General features: G+C 34.2%; 2 protein-coding genes across 3 annotated transcripts in view; one reads left to right on the top strand and one right to left on the bottom strand.

Moving 5' to 3' along the window:
* On the bottom strand, positions 1-14797 carry LOC106881100 (vesicle transport through interaction with t-SNAREs homolog 1A). Of its 2 annotated transcripts, none has more exons than XM_014931328.3 (8): positions 14635-14797; positions 14155-14213; positions 10214-10324; positions 8877-8948; positions 8447-8531; positions 6881-6951; positions 6526-6587; positions 1-123 (listed from the first exon to the last, which is right to left on the bottom strand). In XM_014931328.3, the coding sequence occupies exons 1-8, from the start codon at positions 14795-14797 to the stop codon at positions 84-86; spliced, it is 663 nt and encodes a 220-aa protein (XP_014786814.1). In that variant the 3' UTR covers positions 1-83. The 2 variants fall into 2 exon arrangements, with proteins under 2 accessions (XP_014786814.1, XP_014786813.1); XM_014931327.3 differs by lacking the exon at positions 1-123 and adding an exon at positions 3021-4543.
* LOC106881101 (large ribosomal subunit protein eL34) overlaps positions 14710-21775 on the top strand; it is a 13329-nt gene continuing 6263 nt past the window's right edge. The window contains exons 1-5 of the mRNA XM_014931330.3: positions 14710-14849; positions 16474-16538; positions 17860-17873; positions 18652-18731; positions 20472-20575. Of these exons, the coding sequence (XP_014786816.1) occupies positions 16474-16538; positions 17860-17873; positions 18652-18731; positions 20472-20575 (263 nt within the window). The 5' untranslated portion in view covers positions 14710-14849. The remainder of the gene's footprint in view (positions 14850-16473; positions 16539-17859; positions 17874-18651; positions 18732-20471; positions 20576-21775) is intronic.

Raw genomic sequence — 21775 nt, forward strand, 5'->3', positions numbered from 1 at the left:
CTAAGAAATACTCTTTATTTCTGTTCTACACTGTACATTGGTCGATCCTTGAACAATTCCATTGTGTCTTTGAGCAAGAGACTTTAATTTCTCACTGATCCACCTGGCAAGAATGAGTTATACCTGAAATTTAAAGGGCCAACTTTGTACATTTTGTATTATGCCGAATCTCCTTAAATACATTAAGGTACATGTCTGTGGAGCACTCAGCCACTTGCAAGTTAATTTCATGAGCAGGCTTGGTTGATCACATCAACTGGCACACTTGTCCTCATAACCGATGGAGAGCTAGACCTCAGTGTGCATTACCTAATTTAAATACTGTATTTTCCAACATATAAGTCAATGTAGTATAAAGTGTAAACATTTAAACATCATTACTAACTTTCAGAATCCTGCTGCAATTCACAAAGAATCTTTGGTCCTTCAAAGTCATCTTGGTGTATAAGTCAACCTACCTTTTTTCAGCTGTAAATATTAGTCTAAAAAATTTGACTTGTATGCCAGAAAATACGGTACATCTCACTAAATTTATCATGTACAATGCTTAATACTTGTTTTAGAATATTTATTTTCCCTATAATGAATGTGTTGTCTCAGCTATAACACTTCTCTGATTGCAAATCCAACCTCATGAATTGGATTTAAATTTTGATGACTCATTAACAAGTAAAAATTGAAAATTAACTTTAAGGAGTTTTAAATAGAAGTCAAATAATGGAGAACACAAAGACACATAGTTCGATAATATATTATGTTAAAGTAATGAGAGGCCATATAGCATAGTGGTTGGGGTGTTACACTCGTGATCTAGAGATCATAGTGTCAATTCTTGAACTGAGAGGTGCATCGTGTTCTTGAGCAAAACACTTCATTTTACTTTGTTTTGTGATCACTTGAACACCTGACGTGTGGTACACCATGCACCTGTTCAGGCAGAGGGAGTGATGCTAATGTACAGCACAAACACTTGATCACTATAAATGAATCATTTGTGCAGGTTGTTCAGCAAGAAATTGCAGAACTGTCTTTCTCAGACTTTGAGAGACTACCATCATCATCATGTTAAAATATTTGCCTGTCTTTTTTTTTATCTGATTACCAGCACTACTTTTATTTCATAATGGATTGGGTTAGGGTCAGCAGGAGAAAAATAGTGACTGGTCAACCTGTGATGATATAAAGTTACAAAATTACACAAGAAAAAAAAAATTGAATATTTCAAAATCCATCATATCCAAGTTAGCATTAAAAAGAAATAATGGGAAGCAGTTTTTAAAAACAATTGAATTTATATTCTATTTCACTTCAGTTTAATAAAAAATATTACATAAATATTTTAAGGAATATGCCTTCAATGGTTGTTGGTTGCTTTTAATGTGCTTCACTTTGAACTAGACAGCAGATTTTCTCTGCACCCACATTTTTCTTGAGGACATTGATATGCAAGTATAGATACTGGTACCAACTGTATCAATCTCACCAGTCTGGGAAAGCCGGGAACTAATTTTTTTTCTTTCTTTTATTTTACATCCCATCCTGCCATGTTACTAGTATGGCAATAAAGTATTTTGTGAATTTGCTGCAATTCTTATTATAAGTAGATATTTTTCTTAGAGTAAATGACTTGGTCATTTGGTAGGGAACATAATTTATGGTATCAACTTGATAGACTAAAAGAAGTCCAGTATCTTATCTGAGACCACAGCACAGTGGTTAGTCATTCACACAGTGCTCAGTAAAGCACAATTAGAACTACAAATTTTCTGTTAGCAGTCTAGTTTAGCATCTTAACTCAATTATGTGCCAGATATATATCTTTATAAAGATTTTTAAATTAAGCTAATTTGCTTGTAAAATCAGTGACTGTGTGTCACTTGATTTCTGTATCCTGCGAGCTGGAGTAAACTACTGCTATCTCTAGTGGATGAGTATCCACCACCAAAGATGACCACAAAGAGGTTGAAACTGTACGGCCTGGTGGTCTTGTGGCGAGAAGATGGTGGGGGTTCACTTCCCTGCTTGCAATATATATTGAGTACAGATTGCATCGAATAACCAGCTGGAGGTGTTTTCCTAGGGTTAAAAATAGCAGTAATATCGGTTCCTATGGAATAGCCATGTTTAAATGGCAATAGATATTATTTCTTATTTACTGTTTTCTTTTCTTTTTTTCAGTCTATTTCTATGTTGAAAAATGGGTCAGATAGGTTTTTCTTTTTATTTTTTTATTATTTTTTAAAAATTAAAACATTTTATACAACAATAAATTTGCAAATTTGATGTAAATTTTTGCTTACAGCTTAGTGGATAACTACACTTCAACTGAAAACAGCTTGAAGCAGTGTTAATGAATGGTATTCAAACAGGGAGCAAATAATGACTGCCACAGTGTTTGAACTCACGAACTTGTGGTTAGTAGTTACCCAGTAATATAACTGTCTACCTACTGTAATTTTGTATAACAATTATTGAAGTAAATGAGATTTGGGGGAGTAGAGTATGGCTTGAAGTTCTAGTGCCATTTGGGTAAAAAAATACAGAGGAACATATATTTTTTTCATATTAAACATTAATAAAAGATTTTATTTTAAAATCCTGCAATGTACTTAACCCTTTTGTTACCATCTGTTGAAATGCACTGCTTTTGTTTCAATTAATTTTGAAAATAATGAAGAATTTAGTAAAATAATTTTGTCATTATTAAGCTGATGTTTGGAACTTGAATTTACAAAATTTTGATGGAGAATTTTAATTTAGATCACTTTAAAACATGAAGTTTTTTTTTATCATAGAACCAGGATGGTCCAAACAGGTTTGTATCAAAAGGGTTAAATCAACATTACTCATTGTCATGAAATATGGAGTTAACTTCTTTAGTTTTACATTCAATGTTTTGAAAAGAAAATATGATCGTTAATTGAAGAACAGTTATTGGACTTGTATCTCAGGTATCAGATAAGTTGATGTAAGCACATTGATAATATTTATTAATGAAATCTTTATGAATTACTGCTTAATACTGATTTTAAAATATTTATTTGCACCATAGTGAATGTCTTTCTGTCATAAACTGCCAACAACACTTCTGTTGTAGGACTGTATCCTCAACTTTTTAACAGTTGTTTCACTGTTGATTTTTATCATGGCCCAAATGATACAGTTGATGTAACTTGATTTGAACACATCCCCTCTACCACTGAAAATATCGAATAAGAGTCATTAGCTAAATTGTGCGAATGTTTCCTAATATAAACCTTTTAACAAAGGGAGTTGTTCACACTCAGGGATAACACTAAATAGTTTGAAAAAAAAACAAACCCCAGAAATCTATTGCTACTGGATTGATACTTCCAGTTTCTGTGTTAGTGGATTAGAGTCAAATAAGTATCACCAATCTATCTTGGTACATATTCCTGACAGCCAGGTGAACTCTGGTAATGTAAACTAAAGTGTTCTGACCAGAAAACACAAGTCACCTTTAGCAAATTTCAACTTGTAACCTAAGAGCACACTCCAATGGCTTCTTCCCTTGGCCATCTCATTTTTAAGGAAGAGAATAGTAATATGTTAAGTAAATAATCCTTAAAATCTGGGGAAAGAGAAATATTTAAGGACCAGTACCTGGCTCTAATTTCATGAAGTTCAGTAGATGTAGGATAAATCTTTGAGCTGGAAAAATACCAGCCTATCACAGCTGATGTTCCCCAGATAATCTAGAATATATCCATTCAGGGGTTATGGCAAACTAAGACAACATAAAATAAAGTGTCATACTTAGAAATATATTGAAACCATTGTAGTGGTTTGAACTCTCAGCTTTTAGAACAATGAAAACATCCATTCAGTCATGTTGGGAGTAGAGAGGGATTAACGTCACCTTGTTTTCCTCAGCAACAGGGATTAGGGCACACAATCAAATAGCAATATCAGATGGTTTGAAATGTCCTGCTTGCTTTTGGACTTCTGATCTTGCTGTCAGTGAGGTCCAGACAGGAAGGACAAATTCAGGGTTAAGTTTTATTAATAAAAAGCAAACAAATTCCTAATTAATAAATAATTAAATAAAGGGTATTTCAATTAGATAGGGGAGATAGAAGGAGGATTACAGGTGAAGTACACAATCATAGTAAAGTCTGTTCATTTGTAAGGGTGGTACATGGTCCTTTGATTTTCCCAGCTTCATATAAAGAGAATAAAAAGATATAAGAGGTGAGGGGCTCTAAGGAAAGGTCAGATGTCAGAGGTTCAGCAGATGAGGAATTCGAGACGATGCTGTAACAGCATGTAGATCACATACACAAACTATATATATACATGTATATATATATATATATATATATTTTGGAGAATGTGTGTATATAAATATATAATGCAGGCAGATTCTCATAGAATATTGATGAAGAAAGAGCGGTTGTTGTAGAGAATGGTATGTCAAGAGGTTTCTCAAGAAGACCGTCGCACAATTAGGTATAGTGCTACACAGATGCTGATTACCATAATTAGTCCAATAACAACAAGCATAATACGGTTGTGGATGATCCTGAAGGTAGAAAGGAAATGACAGTTAATTTACTGACAAACAAACAACAACAATTATAATAATTATTTCTTTCCTTGTGATGAGGTTATAAGCTTTGTTTATGGAGATAGTTTACTTATAGAAACCCCAGAACTTGCCTAGTGTATATTTTATCAAACCCCAGAAAGGGATGAATGGCAAAGTTGATCTAAACAGGATTTAAGCACCAATTCTCCCAGGCACTTGTCTAAAAATAATTATTGCTAATATTGGTACAGGCCACATATTTTACTGAGCCTAGAATGATGAAAAACAAAATCTACTCTAATGGAATTTGAACTCAGAATGTAAAGCCAGAAGAAATGCTGCTTAGCATTTTTGTCTGACGATCTAACGATTTGGTCAGCTCATCATAATAATAATAATAATAATAATAATAATAAATAATAATAATAATGGTTTCAAATGTTGCCACGAGGGCAGCAATTTTGTGGGAAGGGATGAGTCGATTATATCGACCTTCAGTGTTCAACTGGTACTTATTTTATTGACCCTGAAAGGATGAAAGGCAAAGTCAACCTTGGCGGAATTTGAAATCAGAATGTAAAGACAGATGAAATGCCACAAAGCATTTTGCCCATCATGCTAATGACTCTGTCAGCTCACTGCCTTAAAATAATGATGATGATGACGATGATGATGATGATGATAATAATAATAATAATCCTTTTACAAAAAGCACAAAGCCTGAAATTTTGGGGGAGGGGACTAACTGATTACATTGACTTCAATGTTTCATTAGTACTTAATTTATTCCTTTTCTACTCTAGATATAAAGCCTGAAATTTTTGGGGAGGGGGGGGGGCAGTCGATTTGATCAACCCCAGAACACAACTGGTACTTAATTTATTGACCCCAAAAGGATGAAAGGCAAAGTCAACCTTGGTGGAATTTGAACTCAGAATGTAAAGACAGATGAAATACCACTAAGCATTTCACCCGGCGTGCTAACGTTTCTGACAGCTTGCCAAAATTTTTGGGGAGGGACCAGTCAATTGGACCAACCCCAGGACGTAACTGGTACTTAATTTATTGACCCTGAAAGGACCTTGGAGGAATAATAATAATGATAATAATAATCCTTTCTAATTTTCACAAAGTTTTGAGGGAGGAGGATAGTCAATTACATCTCAGTCACAAGAGGTTCTTGTGTTTCTTAAAACTTAAGAACCTCTAATGACTGTGTAAATGGCAGGAAAGAGAGTTTTCCTTTATGTCTGCATTTAAAAAAATTCCTTTTAATGGAAATTAAAGATGGACCACCAGATACATCATAAACCATTCTGGTCTGATTTGCATAATTTTGATACGTGTAAAACACTGGTGATGGTTGCTGAGGATTTGATTACCTCCCCTGTGTTTTTCACTATCTTTTTCTATTTCTATATGCACGTGCTCATTCAAACATTAACTACTTTGAATGCAGTTAACTAACCATTTCGTTATTTTAACAGCTTGATTAATGGCAAAAAAATTTCAACAAAGAAACCCTTGGAAGTTGCATTTCACAAGACATGTGGCTTTTAAAATGATAATAATAATAATAACTAGCAGAACCTGTGAATATGTCACAGCATGTATGTCTGTGCTGTGTGTGTATGTACATATAGGTGCATGCACATGTCCTGTTATTACATGCTCATTGTAAAGGTAAGTCACTGTCATACAAATAGTGCAATTTGTTTGCAACTTTGGCCATTTTGCTGTTCATGTCTGAAGGACAAAGAGAAATATCTTTCTAAAAAATAGATGAGGGTTGGTGAGAGGAAGGGTATCCAGCCAAAGAAAATTTACTCCAAAGAATTTTATCTGACCCACAAGAATGGAAAAGTAAACATTAAAATGACAATTATGAAAATGATTACACACACATCATCACCATATATATATATATACATATATATATATATGAAAATAAGTGTTTGCTGATAGAAATACCTTACCTCTTCATCATACCAGTCAACAAACGTGAACTCTTCCCAAGAGCTGTGTTCATCTCATCAACCTGAAATTAACAAAGCAGTAGAAATCTCAAGTAATCCTGTGCTTTGAACCTCAAGAATTTTATAGTAGAAGAAACAATTTTCAGATTTACATCAATCTGCTCTCTCTCTTTCTCATATATATATATATATATGTCTGTTCCATATATGTATGTGTATTTGGAATGGTCATTGTTGGAACACATTTATTTAAAGATGGAGTTCTTTCCAACAACTGACAATATAATTAAGTAGGAAGTGAAGAAACCAGTAAAAAGTTATTTGACAATGGTTAGCTGTTAATGTTGTAACATACCCTAGCTCTTGATCTGTTTATAGTCTGGCGCTGTGAATGAAGATTTTCTAGAATGGCAGATCCAATTTGTTCTAAAAAATAAAGATATATATATATATATATAAAACATTCATATTTCTGCAAACTTATAAAAAAAAAATGTCTTCGTTAAATAAAATGATTAAAAATTTTTTTTATGTTTTCAAAATGTAGCTATGAGCTCGGTTAGTCAACATGAAGTGGGAACGGGAGGGCTACATTGTTGGGTAACAATGTAGTTTGGAAGAATATGGCTGGAATTCATCTATAACAAAGAAATGTTTTGGAAGTTAAACACTGACAAACAACAATGCAAAGTCTAAATCATGCATCTAAAATTTGGCATTGACAAAACACTTTGTCCATTTCACCAAGATTGATTTTACAGTAACACTATGTAATAAGTACTGAATTGTACCAGAATTGTGCATTTGTTCTTTATAAGTTACACATTTTGATACTGGAGTAATTTGAACCTATTAAACTTTAAAAAGGAATAAAACTAAAAAAAAACAAAAAAAAAAACTGGGAAATCACTGTCCTAAATGTACTTTTTCCTATTCTTTTACTTGTGTCAGTTACTGGACTGTGGCCATGCTGGGGCACTGTTATGAAGGATTTAATGAAACAAACTAACCCCAATACATTTTAAAAAAAAGTCTGGTAGTTATTCTATCAAGTTCTTTTTAAGTCTGGTAGTTATTCTATCAAGGTTACCAGGATGTAAACAAAGCAACACCAGTTATCAAGTAGTGGATTGGGGACAAGCACAAACACACATATCATACATATATAGTGAATTTGGTAGATGGAAACTGTGTGGAAGCCCATTATGCATAATCATCACGACATGAACCAGTGGTTCTCAACTGGGGTTCATATGAGATTTTGTTATTGAAATTTATGTGCAATAAATTTCTTATACTTTTGCAATACACAAAATATTAAAAAAAAATTTTAAATACAATTCCTATTAATATTTAATCATAAAAATACAATTGAATTTTTTTAAACATGGGAGTCCAGTAGAGTAAAATAGGAATCTAAGGGGTCCATCGGCAAAAAATGGTTGAGAACCTCTGATTTAAACAGACATTAAATGGTGATGATGATGACATGACAGGTTTCCACACAGTTTCTATCTACCAAATTCTTTTACAAGGCATGGTTGGCTTAGGGCTATAGTAAAATCACATGCCCAAGGTACCATGCAAAGAAATTTAACTTGAAACCATGTGGTTGCAAAACAAGCTTCTTGACCACATGGCCATGCTGTATTATCCAAAGTCTCCACTTTTTAAATGGTAGCAGACTATGATTTGAGAGAGATTTGGTTGTTATTTCTAACCAAATAGAGACTCTTGTTTGGCCATTGTGCAATAAATATATCCCTGAGCCTCCAAGTGGTTCTACAGTGACAGTGGACATTAACCAGTAGTTTGGCTGCATTACACAACACAGAGGACACAATGAGTCATTAAAAGCTAAGAGCAGTAACTTCTTATTAAATGCAAAAAAGATGGGCAATAAAAGGATAAATACAATTACCTGTTTCCACAGCAGTGTGATATCCATGATCCAGTTTCCGTCCAGATCTTTCCAACCGTTCTGTATTCTCCAGCAACCGAGTACGCTACAAAACATCCATGAAGTAAACTTCTATTATAATATTCTGACTTAAACAAGGCACTGAGTTGGCAGAATTGTTTGCAGAATTGTTTACAGCCAAAAAAAAAACAAAAAACAAATAAATAAAAAAGTAGATTTGCTTATACACCAAATACAACTTAGGAGGACAAAAAATTCCATGCGGAATGCAGCAGAAAGTGGAAAGATAGTGCCAATGGTTGAAGGTTTACACTATATATTATGCCAACTTGTATGCTGGAAAATAAAATATTTGATGCAATGTAAGTCATATATAAACTGCAATACTTGAGGCAATATGGCTATTTTGAAACTAAATTGTTTACTTTACCTGATCCTCAGCATCATGATGATCATCAAGCATGCAGTCATCTTTACTGTCAAGTCCCAGTTTAGCACGTCTCTGCAACAAATTCAACAATGATAGGTTCAGATACAAAAAATAATGACAGATGTCAAAAGATGCAACAGACGATAACACAAACCAACAATAAATCACTTTTGATAGCACAATTTTACTGAAGTCTTCTGGAAAGTCAAGGTCCATCAATCAACTTCTTTGCAACCAATGGAGCCCATGTGGAAGTGTTTTGATGTTTCTAATAAAACTTGATTTGTTTGCCTACGTTTTCCAATAAACTCTGCTGAGTCATCTTTGTTTTTCATTTCTTTTTTTCTGAATTTTTCAAATTGTAAAGGTAATTTATGAACACCCTGTATAGTCTTATATTAATGTATCTCAGTGGTAAGAAGGTTCAGATACTGGCAAGCGTTTTCAGTTGAATACAAGTGAAAGAAAGCGCATGGATTATGTTGATGATGTTGGACAAATATAGATTAAATACGGTCAATTATTTGACATGGAGACCTCAATTACTATCACAGCTTGTCACTTTGAAATAGTGCTGGTAGAACACTGCAAAAGAACAATTATCAGGATCTCTTTGAAATAGATTATTACATTGTTGCACTTTTAAACATGTTATTGGATTGTTCTGAAGTGTATCATACAACACTGAACAGGAACAGTGCCCTGCAACAAAAAAACTAGTGCTCAATTTTATCTGAATATAAATCTAGACCAATCTAGAATTCCTGGTGTATGAGTGAGTCGAGAGTATCATCATCATCATTTAATGTCCATCTTCCATGCATATATGGGTAGGACAAAACATTACAATGCAGTACATAATTTTAATATCCACTTTTCCATCCTCTCAGCTATTTTGCATCAACCATCATACTTTGACATGCAGGAGTGGCTGTGTGATAAGTAGCTTGCTTACCAACCACATGGTTCCGGGTTCAGTCCCAATGCATGGCACCTAGGGGAAGTGTCTTCTACTATAGCCTTGGGTTGACTAAAGCCTTGTCAGTGGATTTGGTAGATGGAAACTGAAAGAAGCCCGTTGTATATATATATATATATATATATATATATGTGTGTGTGTGTCCCTCACCATCACTTGACAACTGATGCTAATGTGTTTATGTACTCGTAACTTAGTGTTTCAGCAAAAGAACTCAATAGAATAAGTACTAAGCTTACAAAGAATAAGTCCTTGGGATCAATTTGTTCGAACAAAGGCGGTGCTCCAGCATGGCTGCAGTCAAATGACTGAAACAAGTAAAAGAATAAAAGAATTAGAAAAAAATATTGCAACTCACCACATCTGTTTGAAGTTTTGAAAGTTCTGTTTTGTAGCTTCGTACTCGCGTTTGATACTTTTGCCTGTCCTTGCCTGGTTGTTCCTTCACCTCCAGGTCCATCTGTTCCAGCTATGAAAACAAAAAAAACAACATAAAAATCATCTTTGTTACCAATGATTAGCTTTTAATTTTGAAGTTCAGGTTGGCCTAGGGCTATAGCAAAAGACACTTGCCAAAAGGGTCATGCAATAGAACTGAACATGGAACCATGTAGTTGGGAAATGAAGTGCTTAACCACACAGCCACGGCTGCGCCTATTGTGTCAATGTATCCCATTTTTTAAGAGATAAATAGAATGTGATTTGAGGAAGATTTGGTTGCTATTTTTAACAGGTCAACAGAATGATATAATGATTTCTTTACTAGCTTACGAGTGTCTGTGCTTCTAGATTTTACCTTTGGTTAATTTATATTTAAAAAAGCACAGTTTACTACCGCTGTTTTGGAGTTACCTCATTAAATATTAAAATTATTGTATGTAACTGAGATTTTCTCTCACAAATAATGATTCTCGGAACAAGAAACTACAAACTAACATTATGTACAATTTCCACCACTGTCCCCTTCACCTCCACCCAGAACATAAAACAGAAGCACATCAGCCCTTGAATATTACAATCAGGCAACAAAATTTCACATATGAGCAACAGAAATATTCTGAATAGATATTTTATATATTTTCAATAGTAACATATAGTGTAGCCTAAAGTCAAGGAGTTAACTAGTAACTAGCTGACCATATGGTCATGAGTTCAATCCCTGCTACAACCATTATGCTGGTTATTCTTGTCTGTACATCTGTCAAACAGGAACCAGTTTGGTTACAGGTAGGAAGAGCATATATAAGTGTCCAAGTTTAGATGAAAAAAAAAAATTTTTTAATCGCACTTGTACAGACAATTAATTAAAATGTGACAGGGGTACACATCCTTCTACAAGTAACCTATTTATGGATAACCTAATATAGCTTTTACACTTTAATCGGAGGATGTACCCAATTTTGAATCAAATAAATTTTATTCATTCTATAATAAAAGATTTTGTTCAGTGAAAAGCAACATATACAATGAGTCTGTTCTTAAATCTAGGGCATATAAAAAGAATTAATGACTGTTTCACACACACACACACATATATATATATACACACACAAATATACACCAGATGTTGCATTGTATGGGGGTGAGTGAAAGAGGGTTGTGAACAAGAGAGAGAGAAACAGAGAAAAGCAGAGTTTCACCTATCATGTTTGTCAATGGAGACTGTCAACTATTGTATTTGGACAGAGATGATATTCAAATACAACATTAAATATTTGTCAGCACATTTTCTCAAATGCAGCAATTGCTAACAGATACCTTCAAATATTGCATTTTTTCATGGAGATATTCAAATATGCTATCAATTGGTCTTGAGGACATATCCAAACTTGCTGTTTGCCAATCCAGTAAACACTTCCAAATACACGTTATTTATCAATCAAGACTTGCTATCTGTCATATTCAAACATGCTATTTGACAGTCCAGCTGACACAACCAATTTCATATACCAAATCAGCAGTCCAAATTGTATTAGTTATCAGTCCAGTGGACACTTTTAAATTATTTATATCCCAACCAAGGTAACACATCTAAATACAATATTTGCTGAAGTGTATAACACAGACCATACAAAAGGGTCCTATGTCTTACAGTGATTAATTTTGAGATAACAAAACACAATTTAAGAGAGTACAGGATCAGCACCTATTGGGCAATTTCAGATTATCCACACGTCCAGCAAAGACAACTGAAGGGCTCTCGCTCTCTCTCTTTCAAGTAAATACATCTCAGAAACTGAAGTTATATACAGGATGCAGTAGAGTTTTTTATTGCTATCTTTTTTTTTTTTTTTTACTGTTCTATATTCATTTGTTCCAAGGGTAAGATGGTCTTTCCAAGTGCAGCTACTTTTGTAACTGGATGCCTTTCCTACAATTTATCAATCATGAAGTGGGAGTTAAACAATGCACTCAACTCTTCAACAACCAGAGTTATATGCATTACTCAAGTGTACAAGAAAGTGGCTGTAATAGTATAGTTGCTGAACCTAGGTTGTATTGATAAAATTATACATCAGTATGTGAAATATTAATTTTTATGTAAACCTCCATAGTGTTTTCATACACAGGCGTCCAGGAACTGTGAAAAACTGATGGTTCTTCCGCTGGAGAAGAGGACTGTCAATCATAGTTAACATTCCAGACAGTGGCGGCTCATGCATAGGCACTGCAGAACTGCAGCACACCCTATTTCCACTCTATCGATAATATTCAATACAATGAATCCTATTTTTCTTTAATTCTTTCTTTGTACTAGTACGTTATATAATCCTTAAGCTTAATGTCAATAGCCATCCCCTAGTTTATGTAAAAAACGCAAAAATCTTTGTATAGAACTGTGCGCTTCAGTTCCAGTGATGTGGTGTTTGGCTGTTGTGCACATGTTCACATGTCCGAGATAGGAAGCTTCATGCTAGGGAGAGTGAGAGACAGAGAGAGAGCACTGTCGTTCACACCTGGTGTGCTGGTGAAAGGTAGTGTTTCATTTTGACACCGCATGTGCTGTGCTTCAAAACGTGTTTATATTCTTGAATGTAATAAAGTGTAGAATTAGATTATTATCCTGCTTCCAGCTACAGTGTTGCTCCAGGATTTGAAAAATTGGGCAGATTTCCTCCCCTTATTTTGTGATTAAGGGGAGATTTCTGAAAACAAGGGGGAATTCGCGGCAGTGTTCAGTGAACAAATTAAGCACACTACCAGGCAGTGGCTAAAACTCGAACTGATCAAGTTCATGTATAAATTTTCTTTTTATATGTTTGTTTCCTTTTACATGATATTAAAACAACGGCTAAACATTTTCTGAAGCAGCTCCCACCCCTAATTTTATCTATGAGCCGCCACTGATCCCAGAGGATCTATTTCAAAACAGTACATGGACTGAAGCCTTCAGCGCAAGTGCACGATAAAACTCTTGCAATTGATTCGACCTCACCACCTAGAAGTTAGTGGGCCAATACCCTTACCCAATTGGCTTTTCTGCTTTAACTCCACAATATTCTTGTAGCTCCCCAGAAAATTCCTACACAAACAGTAGTGACAAAATAACGTGATGGTGGTTGTTGAAATGCATTAATAACCAAACAGGCACATTATCTTTGTGTCATGCGATATCGGAAAACATCGAATTTATATTTCGGCTGCAAGGAAATTCCCAAAACTAATAAAACATTAACTTGAAGGGGCAACGAAACGAAGCATCAGATTCGAACGAATGTAAATTTGTCATAGAATAAATACCGGATGTATACAGCTGACTAAATGAACGAAACTCTGGTTCGGAATGATAATGATGTTTACGTGAAGAATGACAAATACTTATCAGATTCTAATCATTGTGTTTTTGTAACATAAAAATAAACAAAACACACACATTATATATATATATATATATATATATATATATATAAATTTAATAAGAGAACAATTTTTTCTTAGTGGTCAGACCATATGGGGTCTACATTTAGCATATAGGAATCCACCTAGTGGTCATTCCTCTTATATGTATGTTATACACACACACACACACACATATATATATATATATATATATATATATATATATATATATATATATATATATATATATATGAGCGAAAGAAGGCGTGTAACTGTCAAAAGATTGTCAGGTGTTCTACCAATAGAAATTTCATTTACAGAATATGAGTATAATATATATACATAAATATATATATATATATAAAGTATTTTGGCAATATACAGATGCACTCTTTGTAGCGATTTATAATTAAATCTTAATGTATGGTATAACTAATTGGTTAATTAAAAACTACTTACCAATTCCGAGGCCTCCTCGAACAGCTTCTCCACTTGACGTACATGGCCTTGTTTCTCAACTGTTAAAAAAACAAAAACAAAATCAGTATATAATTGTTGCCAGTAATTACTGTTGACGCAACCGGAGGAAAAGAGCAAAAATTAAACAGGTGTGTGTGTGTGTGTTGTGAAGTTATATTTTTTGTTAAACAACACTTGAGAAGTTATATTTTCAAAACAATACTTGTGAAGTTATATTTATGATCTGACAATCTTAAGAGATCTAGAAATCTCTGTAAAACCAGGCGAAAGGAAAGATAACAGACTTTCGAGGTGGCACAAGTGAATTACGTTACATTTTATATATTAATTATAGTGAAGGCGATCAGTCCAACTGGCAGCTGACTTGAGAAAACATTGGATTTATGAATACATTAGAGCCAAAAATTGCTGTGAAAATTCGTAAATTGAAAAAGGATCTGATAAAATGAATTGATTTACCTCCATGTGATAGAGTTATTTTTCCAATGAGATGAGTTATATCAGCAGTTAATGTGGAATATTGCTGTTGATAAGACTCCAACAACGAAGTCATGTTGTTCGAGGTGAAAACGAGTAGACGGCGCTTTCTACTTCCGCTTAGCCTCTTTCTCACCAGCGACATTAAGGAGAAGGCAGTGATTTCTACATCGCCAGCTTTTTAATCCATTAACATCGTAAGAATTCTTCATTTTTCTAACTTATAAATGATATTGTTTTATTTGTCGTTCGTTCTATTATGTTTGGGGCTATTTTTTTTATAGATGTCTTTCCCTGTTTGTTATAAATATACAATAGATTGTTCGTGTTTCGAAGCATGTCTCCAACGATCCTAAAAGCACTCACACATTTACTTTTTTAAAAGTTATTTCATGATTCATATTCACTAGTTTCTAACAGATTTGATCTCATTTAAAATAAGATATTATAAGCTAAAATAAGGTATAAACAAAGATGCTAATAACTTCAGTATAACTGATCATAGATCATATATCCACAGACATGCACATTCGAACCACGCTGTTCTCTATAAAGACTTTATAAAACGTGTATACCTTGATGTCCAATCGTCAATTTAGGTTCTAAACTCTGAAAGAAAAATAGTTTCAAGCTATCTTTAATTTTGACCCTAAAATTCTTAGATATTTGCCAGAAAACTTCAAAGTAGCTTAGTAAACAAGTTTCAAACCCGTGCTTATCTTTAGATATTTCAACCCAGCGCGATTTCTTGTGAAGGGGTTAGGGTTAGGGTTTGGGAATTCCGTCCCTAACCGTAACCCTAAAACTCTAACATCGTAGTGAAGATCGTGTGGGTGTTACGGAAAAGGCCGATCTTTGGTAAAGATCGCCGAAGACACTTTTTACGGAAAAGGCGGATATTTCGGAGTCGTATCGAAAAGATCGCCAAAAAAAAAAAAAAAAAACCAATCACCAAAGACCCCAACAATCTCATCAGGATTTGAACTTAGAAAGGTGGCATTGTTGGGTTTCTCCTCACCGGCGGTGAGTATTACAAATATACCACGTGTCTGAGTGTATTTTTAATTTAAAAACCAACGAGGGGGCCTCTACAGGATTGTTCGACCTGCAAGAAATAACGTCCAAGTTATCCTCACTGATATAATTTGGACGGAAGTAGAAAATTTAATTACTAGAAAGCAGTTTAATTTATCTGGTTTTAGTGTAACAATATATTGATGAATAATTTTTGTTTCTTCTGTTCAGTGGGAACCAATTAGAAGTATGATTACATAAATTGATCAAAATATTTCCCTGTAACCCTCACCACATAAATTTACCCTGTTAAATTGGTAAAATGGTTGCTTGCACGCCACACATTATTCTTCTTTACTAGCTAACAAATTTATTTTGTATACATAAAATCCCGACTGAAGAGTAATTTCTAAATTTTCCTCTAACTCTAAAAAAAAAGTTTAACTCTGATTACCTCCACCTGATCCTTAACGTTTAGGATCTTAATAAATGATTATCGTTTGCTCTTGCATAATTTTTTGAGATATCCCATTTTCAAAATGTGCATTTTTAAAAAAGTTATGGGGAAACAAAATCAGGGGAGGTGACAAACTTTTATAGTTTTGTCAAGGTATTTTATCGAATGAACAATAAGCAGCAACTAATTGTAATCCATTTGTGTGCAGTAAGTGCATTTTAATTAATTGTTTTCTTCAGATTTCATCTCACTTTCTATATTTCTGAAACTAGTTCAGATTAAAGTTCATATGTATTTTTCCAACATCCTCTTGTTTGGTAGAACTTTAATCAGACCCTTTCTAATTCTAGATGACTCAAAGACTTACATTCAGACGTCGACTGTCTTATAATACCAAGTCTAACCGAAGGAAGGTGTAAGTATTTTAAATGTCTCTTACAAATCTCAGCATTTTTTTGCTTTGTGTCTATCATGTCAGCATAAATGAAAGATTTTACTGGTGTAATAAATTTTACATTTGATATCCTTCCTGTCTTGGTCAGACAACATAAATGATATACAAGTGAGGTTACTATGTATGACTTTTTGGTCATAAGCCAAACATTATAAACTTTGTTCATTTTGGTCTGTTTGAGTGATAAGGGAAATGTGGAAGATAAATTACAATGTTAAGCTAAATCATCAGTAATTTTACTTCATTAATTTAATGCTTTTTTTTTTCTGTAATCATAAATTATTTAATTAGTGTAATCTATGTTAGGAAAAACATACAGAGAGATAACACCATGTTAACTTCATTGACTTTTAACCCAAAAAGCATTGGGATTTGCACTTACATAGCATGGACTGCTGAGCACATTTTATGAAAATGAGACTTCCATAAATAAAACAAAAAAATAGTTAAAATACCTTCTTAGTATATAATAGTGGCAAGTTTTACATCTGAGAAGTCATTAGTTGAACTATTAGTCCTCTTGCATTCTGGGGGGTATTGGAGCGTTTGAGTGACATTAGACCCCAACAAATGCATAAATTAAATGCATCCATCTGCGCCACGGTCGTGGCCTGTCGACCTGTGCCTGATGGCCCGTCATGCTTTAAGTGTTAATTTATCTAACATCTGCACATCTTTTCCACTGTATTTGTACCGCATGTGTGTATAAATACACACACACAAACATATAGTTGTATATTGCTTTTGTACATTTTCCATGCTAGACGAATGCAAATTATTTCAGGCATGATTTTGCAGCCAAATGCCAACTCTTAAGCTGTTTTCCAAGTAGGGGAGTCTTTATTGCACTTGTCTTTAAAAGCTCAAATACTAGACAATTTGTTCATAGAAATGTCAGCATTATTTGTAACTCAGCCTTTTTCTTTTTAAGCATAGAATGTACATGTTGGGTGTAATGCAGTTTCTGGTTACCAAATTCACTTACAAGGTATTGGTCAGTATGATGCTGCAGTTAAAGAGTTTTAAACTTGTTCAAGTTGCCACACTGTGGGACTGAACCCAAAACCGTGCAGTTGCATAGTGAACCTCTTTACCACACAAACTTATATCAGGTTATATGATAGCCTCATAGAAAAGAGTAGAGTTGGGTTGGTGGTATCTCTGGTGTTGCATTTTAAACAAACTCAACTGAAAGATAATTTTGTTAAATGTTCATATTTGTGAAATGGCTGTAAATTAATACTTATTTTCATTTATTTTCTGTGATGGTGAACAAAAACAGCTCCAAGACCCCTGGTAAGTGTGTTATTTGTTTTGTATCAAATATTAGTTTGTAGTGAAAGAGCTGATAGTCTATTAGAGATTTTGGAACCTGTTAGAGAAAGAAAAAAATCTGACTACTAGTGCAGATGGTCTTTCAAAGTATTAAAGCTTCTTTATATGGCAAGGTTTTGATTTAGGAAAATAATCAGCAAGACCAAGTCAATGAGAACTCTTTTTGGATGTTTGAGCAGCTAGAAATAGCAACCAAGTTTCCCTTGAATCATACCCTACTGACTTTATTACACTTATACCCAATGTTCTGTTTTGGTTGTCTTCAAGGAACACCACATTTACAATTAGGATGAGACCTTGATTCACAAATGACCAAATTCAGTATTGCTACTTGTGTTCTAGTTTCAATATTTAAAATATGGAGGTGAATAATCCAGAAGGATACACACATACCATAGTCCAACCCATGCCAATATGGAATATGAACATAAGACAATGATGATGACACACCTACTAAAATGTTTACATCATCATCATCGTTTAACGTCCGCTTTCCATGCTAGCATGGGTTGGACGACTTGACTGAGGACTGGTGAAACCGGATGGCAACACCAGGCTCCAATCTAAATTTGGCAGAGTTTCTACAGCTGGATGCCCTTCCTAACGTCAACCACTCAGAGACATTTTTGTCAGTAGAAATATTTATTCACCATTCCAGCATTTGGTATGTGAGCATCTTGGTTATATTGTTTATATATCTTGTTTATAATATTTTTCTTTCTTTTTTTTTTTTTTTCAGGTGGTAAACTTGTATATCTTTATGTAAAAAAACTTGGTACCATACCTCGATGTGGTGATTGCAAGGAACCTTTGAGAGGAGTAAGTTGACGCGTATTTTTCCTGATAAAGTGTTTGTACACAATGCCTCTTTCATTTTCCCATAAGATTGAAAACTAATACAAAACAGTTCAGGTTGCCTACTTCATTAGATGATTGTTTCTTGACCATTTGCAGAAGACTTGTGTAAATTAGATACTAACTACTACTGTCCCTATCATGTAATTAAGGTAGTTTTATTGGAATATAGTTTAAATTTTGAACATTCTTTATAGCTTAATCACTTTGGAACTCCTATGTATGTTATAAGCATCTTTAAAAGTATCCTGCAGTACATCTAAAAAATTCTTGTAAGTGACATTATGTATAGTCCTGGAAATTTTTTGATTGATACTGGACTCCTAACTACATGGTCCAGTTTCAGTCCCACTGCATAACACATGGGACAAGTGTTTTCTACTACAGCTGCAAGCTGACCAAATCCTTGTAAATGGATTTGGTAGACAAAATGAAAGAAGCTCATCATCATCATCATCGTTTAATATCTGCTTTCCATGCTGGCATGGGTTGGACGGTTTGACTGAGGACCGGCAAGCCAGAAGGCTGTGGTCTGATCTGAAAAGGTTTCTACAGCTGGAAGCCCTTCCTAACGCCAACCACTCCAAGAGTGTAGTAGGTGCTTTTTACATGCCACCGGCACGAGGGCCAGTCAGGCGGTACCGGCATCAACCATGCTTGAATGGTGCTTTTTATGTGCCACTGGCATGGGAGTCAGTTATATATTGATATATGTGTGTGTGTGTCTTACCACTGCTTGACAACTGGTGTTGATGTGTTTACGTCACTGTAACTTAGAAGTTCAGCAAAAGAGACTGATAGAATAAGGCTTTAAAAAACCCAGCGTTGATTCATTTGACTAAAATGTCTTCAAAGCATTGCCCAACATGGCTGGAGACTAGTAAAAGATAAAATATCTTCATTTGTACCACACCAACTATAATGCTTGAAACATCTGACATATTTTGGGGCATTTCAGAAATTTTTTATAGGTTTATTGGGAAGAGTATTTCTTCAAAAAATCTGTCTTCTATTCAATTTGTGTCAAAAAGGCCTACAAGAGGTTCATCTCAATTTCTATTTCTTCTTTCTCATTTTTACTGCTTTTGACACAGTTGTATTCCAAACATCCACTTAATGAGTTATTCAAACTCTTCGTTATTTTCATAATTAATCCTTTAGCATTCCTTATTACTCAGTTAAATGTAGTGCTAAATTTATTCACCTTGTTTTGAATTAATCATACATTATCTTGTAGCTTCAAGATTTTGATGATGTGATTGTTATTTTTAGAATGACATTGTAGAATAGGTGTGAGAGGTTAGGTCTAGTTAGTTTGGGTTGGATATGGCCAGTTTAATTCAAACAAATGTAGTGTGTTTCAATGGAAATATGCTGACTAAAAGGATAAAATCTTTGTCAAAATCCAGTCAGTAGCATTTTTGAAAATGTCAGCCACAGAAACACTGGCTGTTAAAATTGTATACCAAGTCTTGTACTATTTTATTGGTCTTTTACTGAACTGCTAAGTTAAGGGGCATAAACAAACCGTCAACAGGTTAAGTGGTTGGGGACGGACGAACCCGAAGCCATATGGTTGCAAAGCGAGCTTCTTAACTACACATAGCTGTACCCAGCAATTTAAAATTTTATAAGGCAGGACTTACGAGCATGTTTTAATGTCTAAAAATTTGTGGTGATTTTTGTTTCATTTGTTCAATTCAGATCACTCCAGCCAGACCCATTAAATGGATGTCTATGTCCCGACGACACAAGAAGGTATCCCGAGCATATGGAGGTTCTAGGTGTCACAAATGTGTTAGAAACAGGTATGTTTTCGCATTTGATACAATAAGTAAGATGCAAGTGTATTTTACAAGTTCAATAGTCAGTGACACATTGATCTTGGTGGTTGTTTTCAGTTTCTTTATCCTGATCTTAAAGGTTCCATAAGTCAGCAGAAAGGGTCAGTTGACAGTCAGTATGTACTGAGTAGGTTTACACTGTGGTTTGTGTTTAAATAGTTATGGAAATATGATAACCAGTCAATTAAAATTAACTCAACTGTGAGAGCAAGGTTCATTAATTTCTGACTGAATTTTTATATTTGACTAATTCAATGTAACACCAGATGTGGAATGGTTGTCTTTGTGTTGTGTTGTGAAGTAAAGATGGTTTTGTTGTTCCTCCCAAAAGCATGTCTGAGTTTGTTAGTTGATAGATTGAGGAATTATTACCTTGCTTGGAAATGGCTAATGGTTGGCATCGAGAAGGACTCAAGCCATGAATATTCTACCTTAACAGTCTCATTAGGCCCATGCAAGCATCGGAAAGTAGATGTTAAAATTATATATATATATATATATACATACAGTTATTATTGTAAAAATATATTTAGCCATTACTTGTCCAATATGATGATTTTAAGCACTGGGCTATGACTAATTGCCTGATTCTAGCGTGCTTCACTGATGTTTGACAAGTTTTTTAATATTTGTTACTACAGCTATTTTATTTTGATAATCTGACATGTGTTCAACCAATGAATTTATAAATTGCTTGGGGATCTAAATTTTTCTGCTCATTCTTTCCAATCAATCAATCAATTAAGTCAGTATTGTATCACTTGAGATGTTAACCTCAGATTAATTCATGGACTACATTGGTGACCTGCAGCTATGTCTTCATTTGCCACTTCAGAGACCAATGTGAGGTCATGAATACCATTGTACATTGTAGCTAAGTGTATTATGTCCTCATTCTGTGGGGATTAGGTTTCACAGCAGTAAGGATTAATCACTACCAATATCGGGAACATAAATATTTCAATATACTACTGATCAGTCAATTACAATGAATTAAGCACTGAACTGTGACTATCTTCTGAAAACAGCAAGGTTCATTAATTTCTGACTGAATTTTTATATTTGACTAATTCAATGTTACACCAGATGTGGAATGGTAGTCTCTGTGTTGTGTTGTGAAGTACAGATGGTTTTGATGTCATCGTCATTTTTTTTATGTCCACT

The sequence above is a fragment of the Octopus bimaculoides genome, chromosome 5, assembly GCF_046866305.1.
Source record: "Octopus bimaculoides isolate indiv1 chromosome 5, ASM4686630v1, whole genome shotgun sequence".
In the NCBI taxonomy this organism is placed as follows: Eukaryota; Metazoa; Mollusca; class Cephalopoda; order Octopoda; family Octopodidae; genus Octopus; species Octopus bimaculoides.

Bases quoted from the DNA above. Each gene is read 5' to 3' on its own strand.
- LOC106881100 (XM_014931327.3), bottom strand. From the start codon at position 14,797: ATGTCGCTGGTGAGAAAGAGGCTAAGCGGAAGTAGAAAGCGCCGTCTA. The intron at 8,949-10,213 runs GTGAGTTGCAAT...AATTTGTTGCAG, and splicing joins CAAAACTTCAAACAGATGTG to AGACGTGCTAAACTGGGACT. The intron at 8,532-8,876 runs GTAAAGTAAACA...GATGTTTTGTAG, and splicing joins ATCATGATGCTGAGGATCAG to CGTACTCGGTTGCTGGAGAA.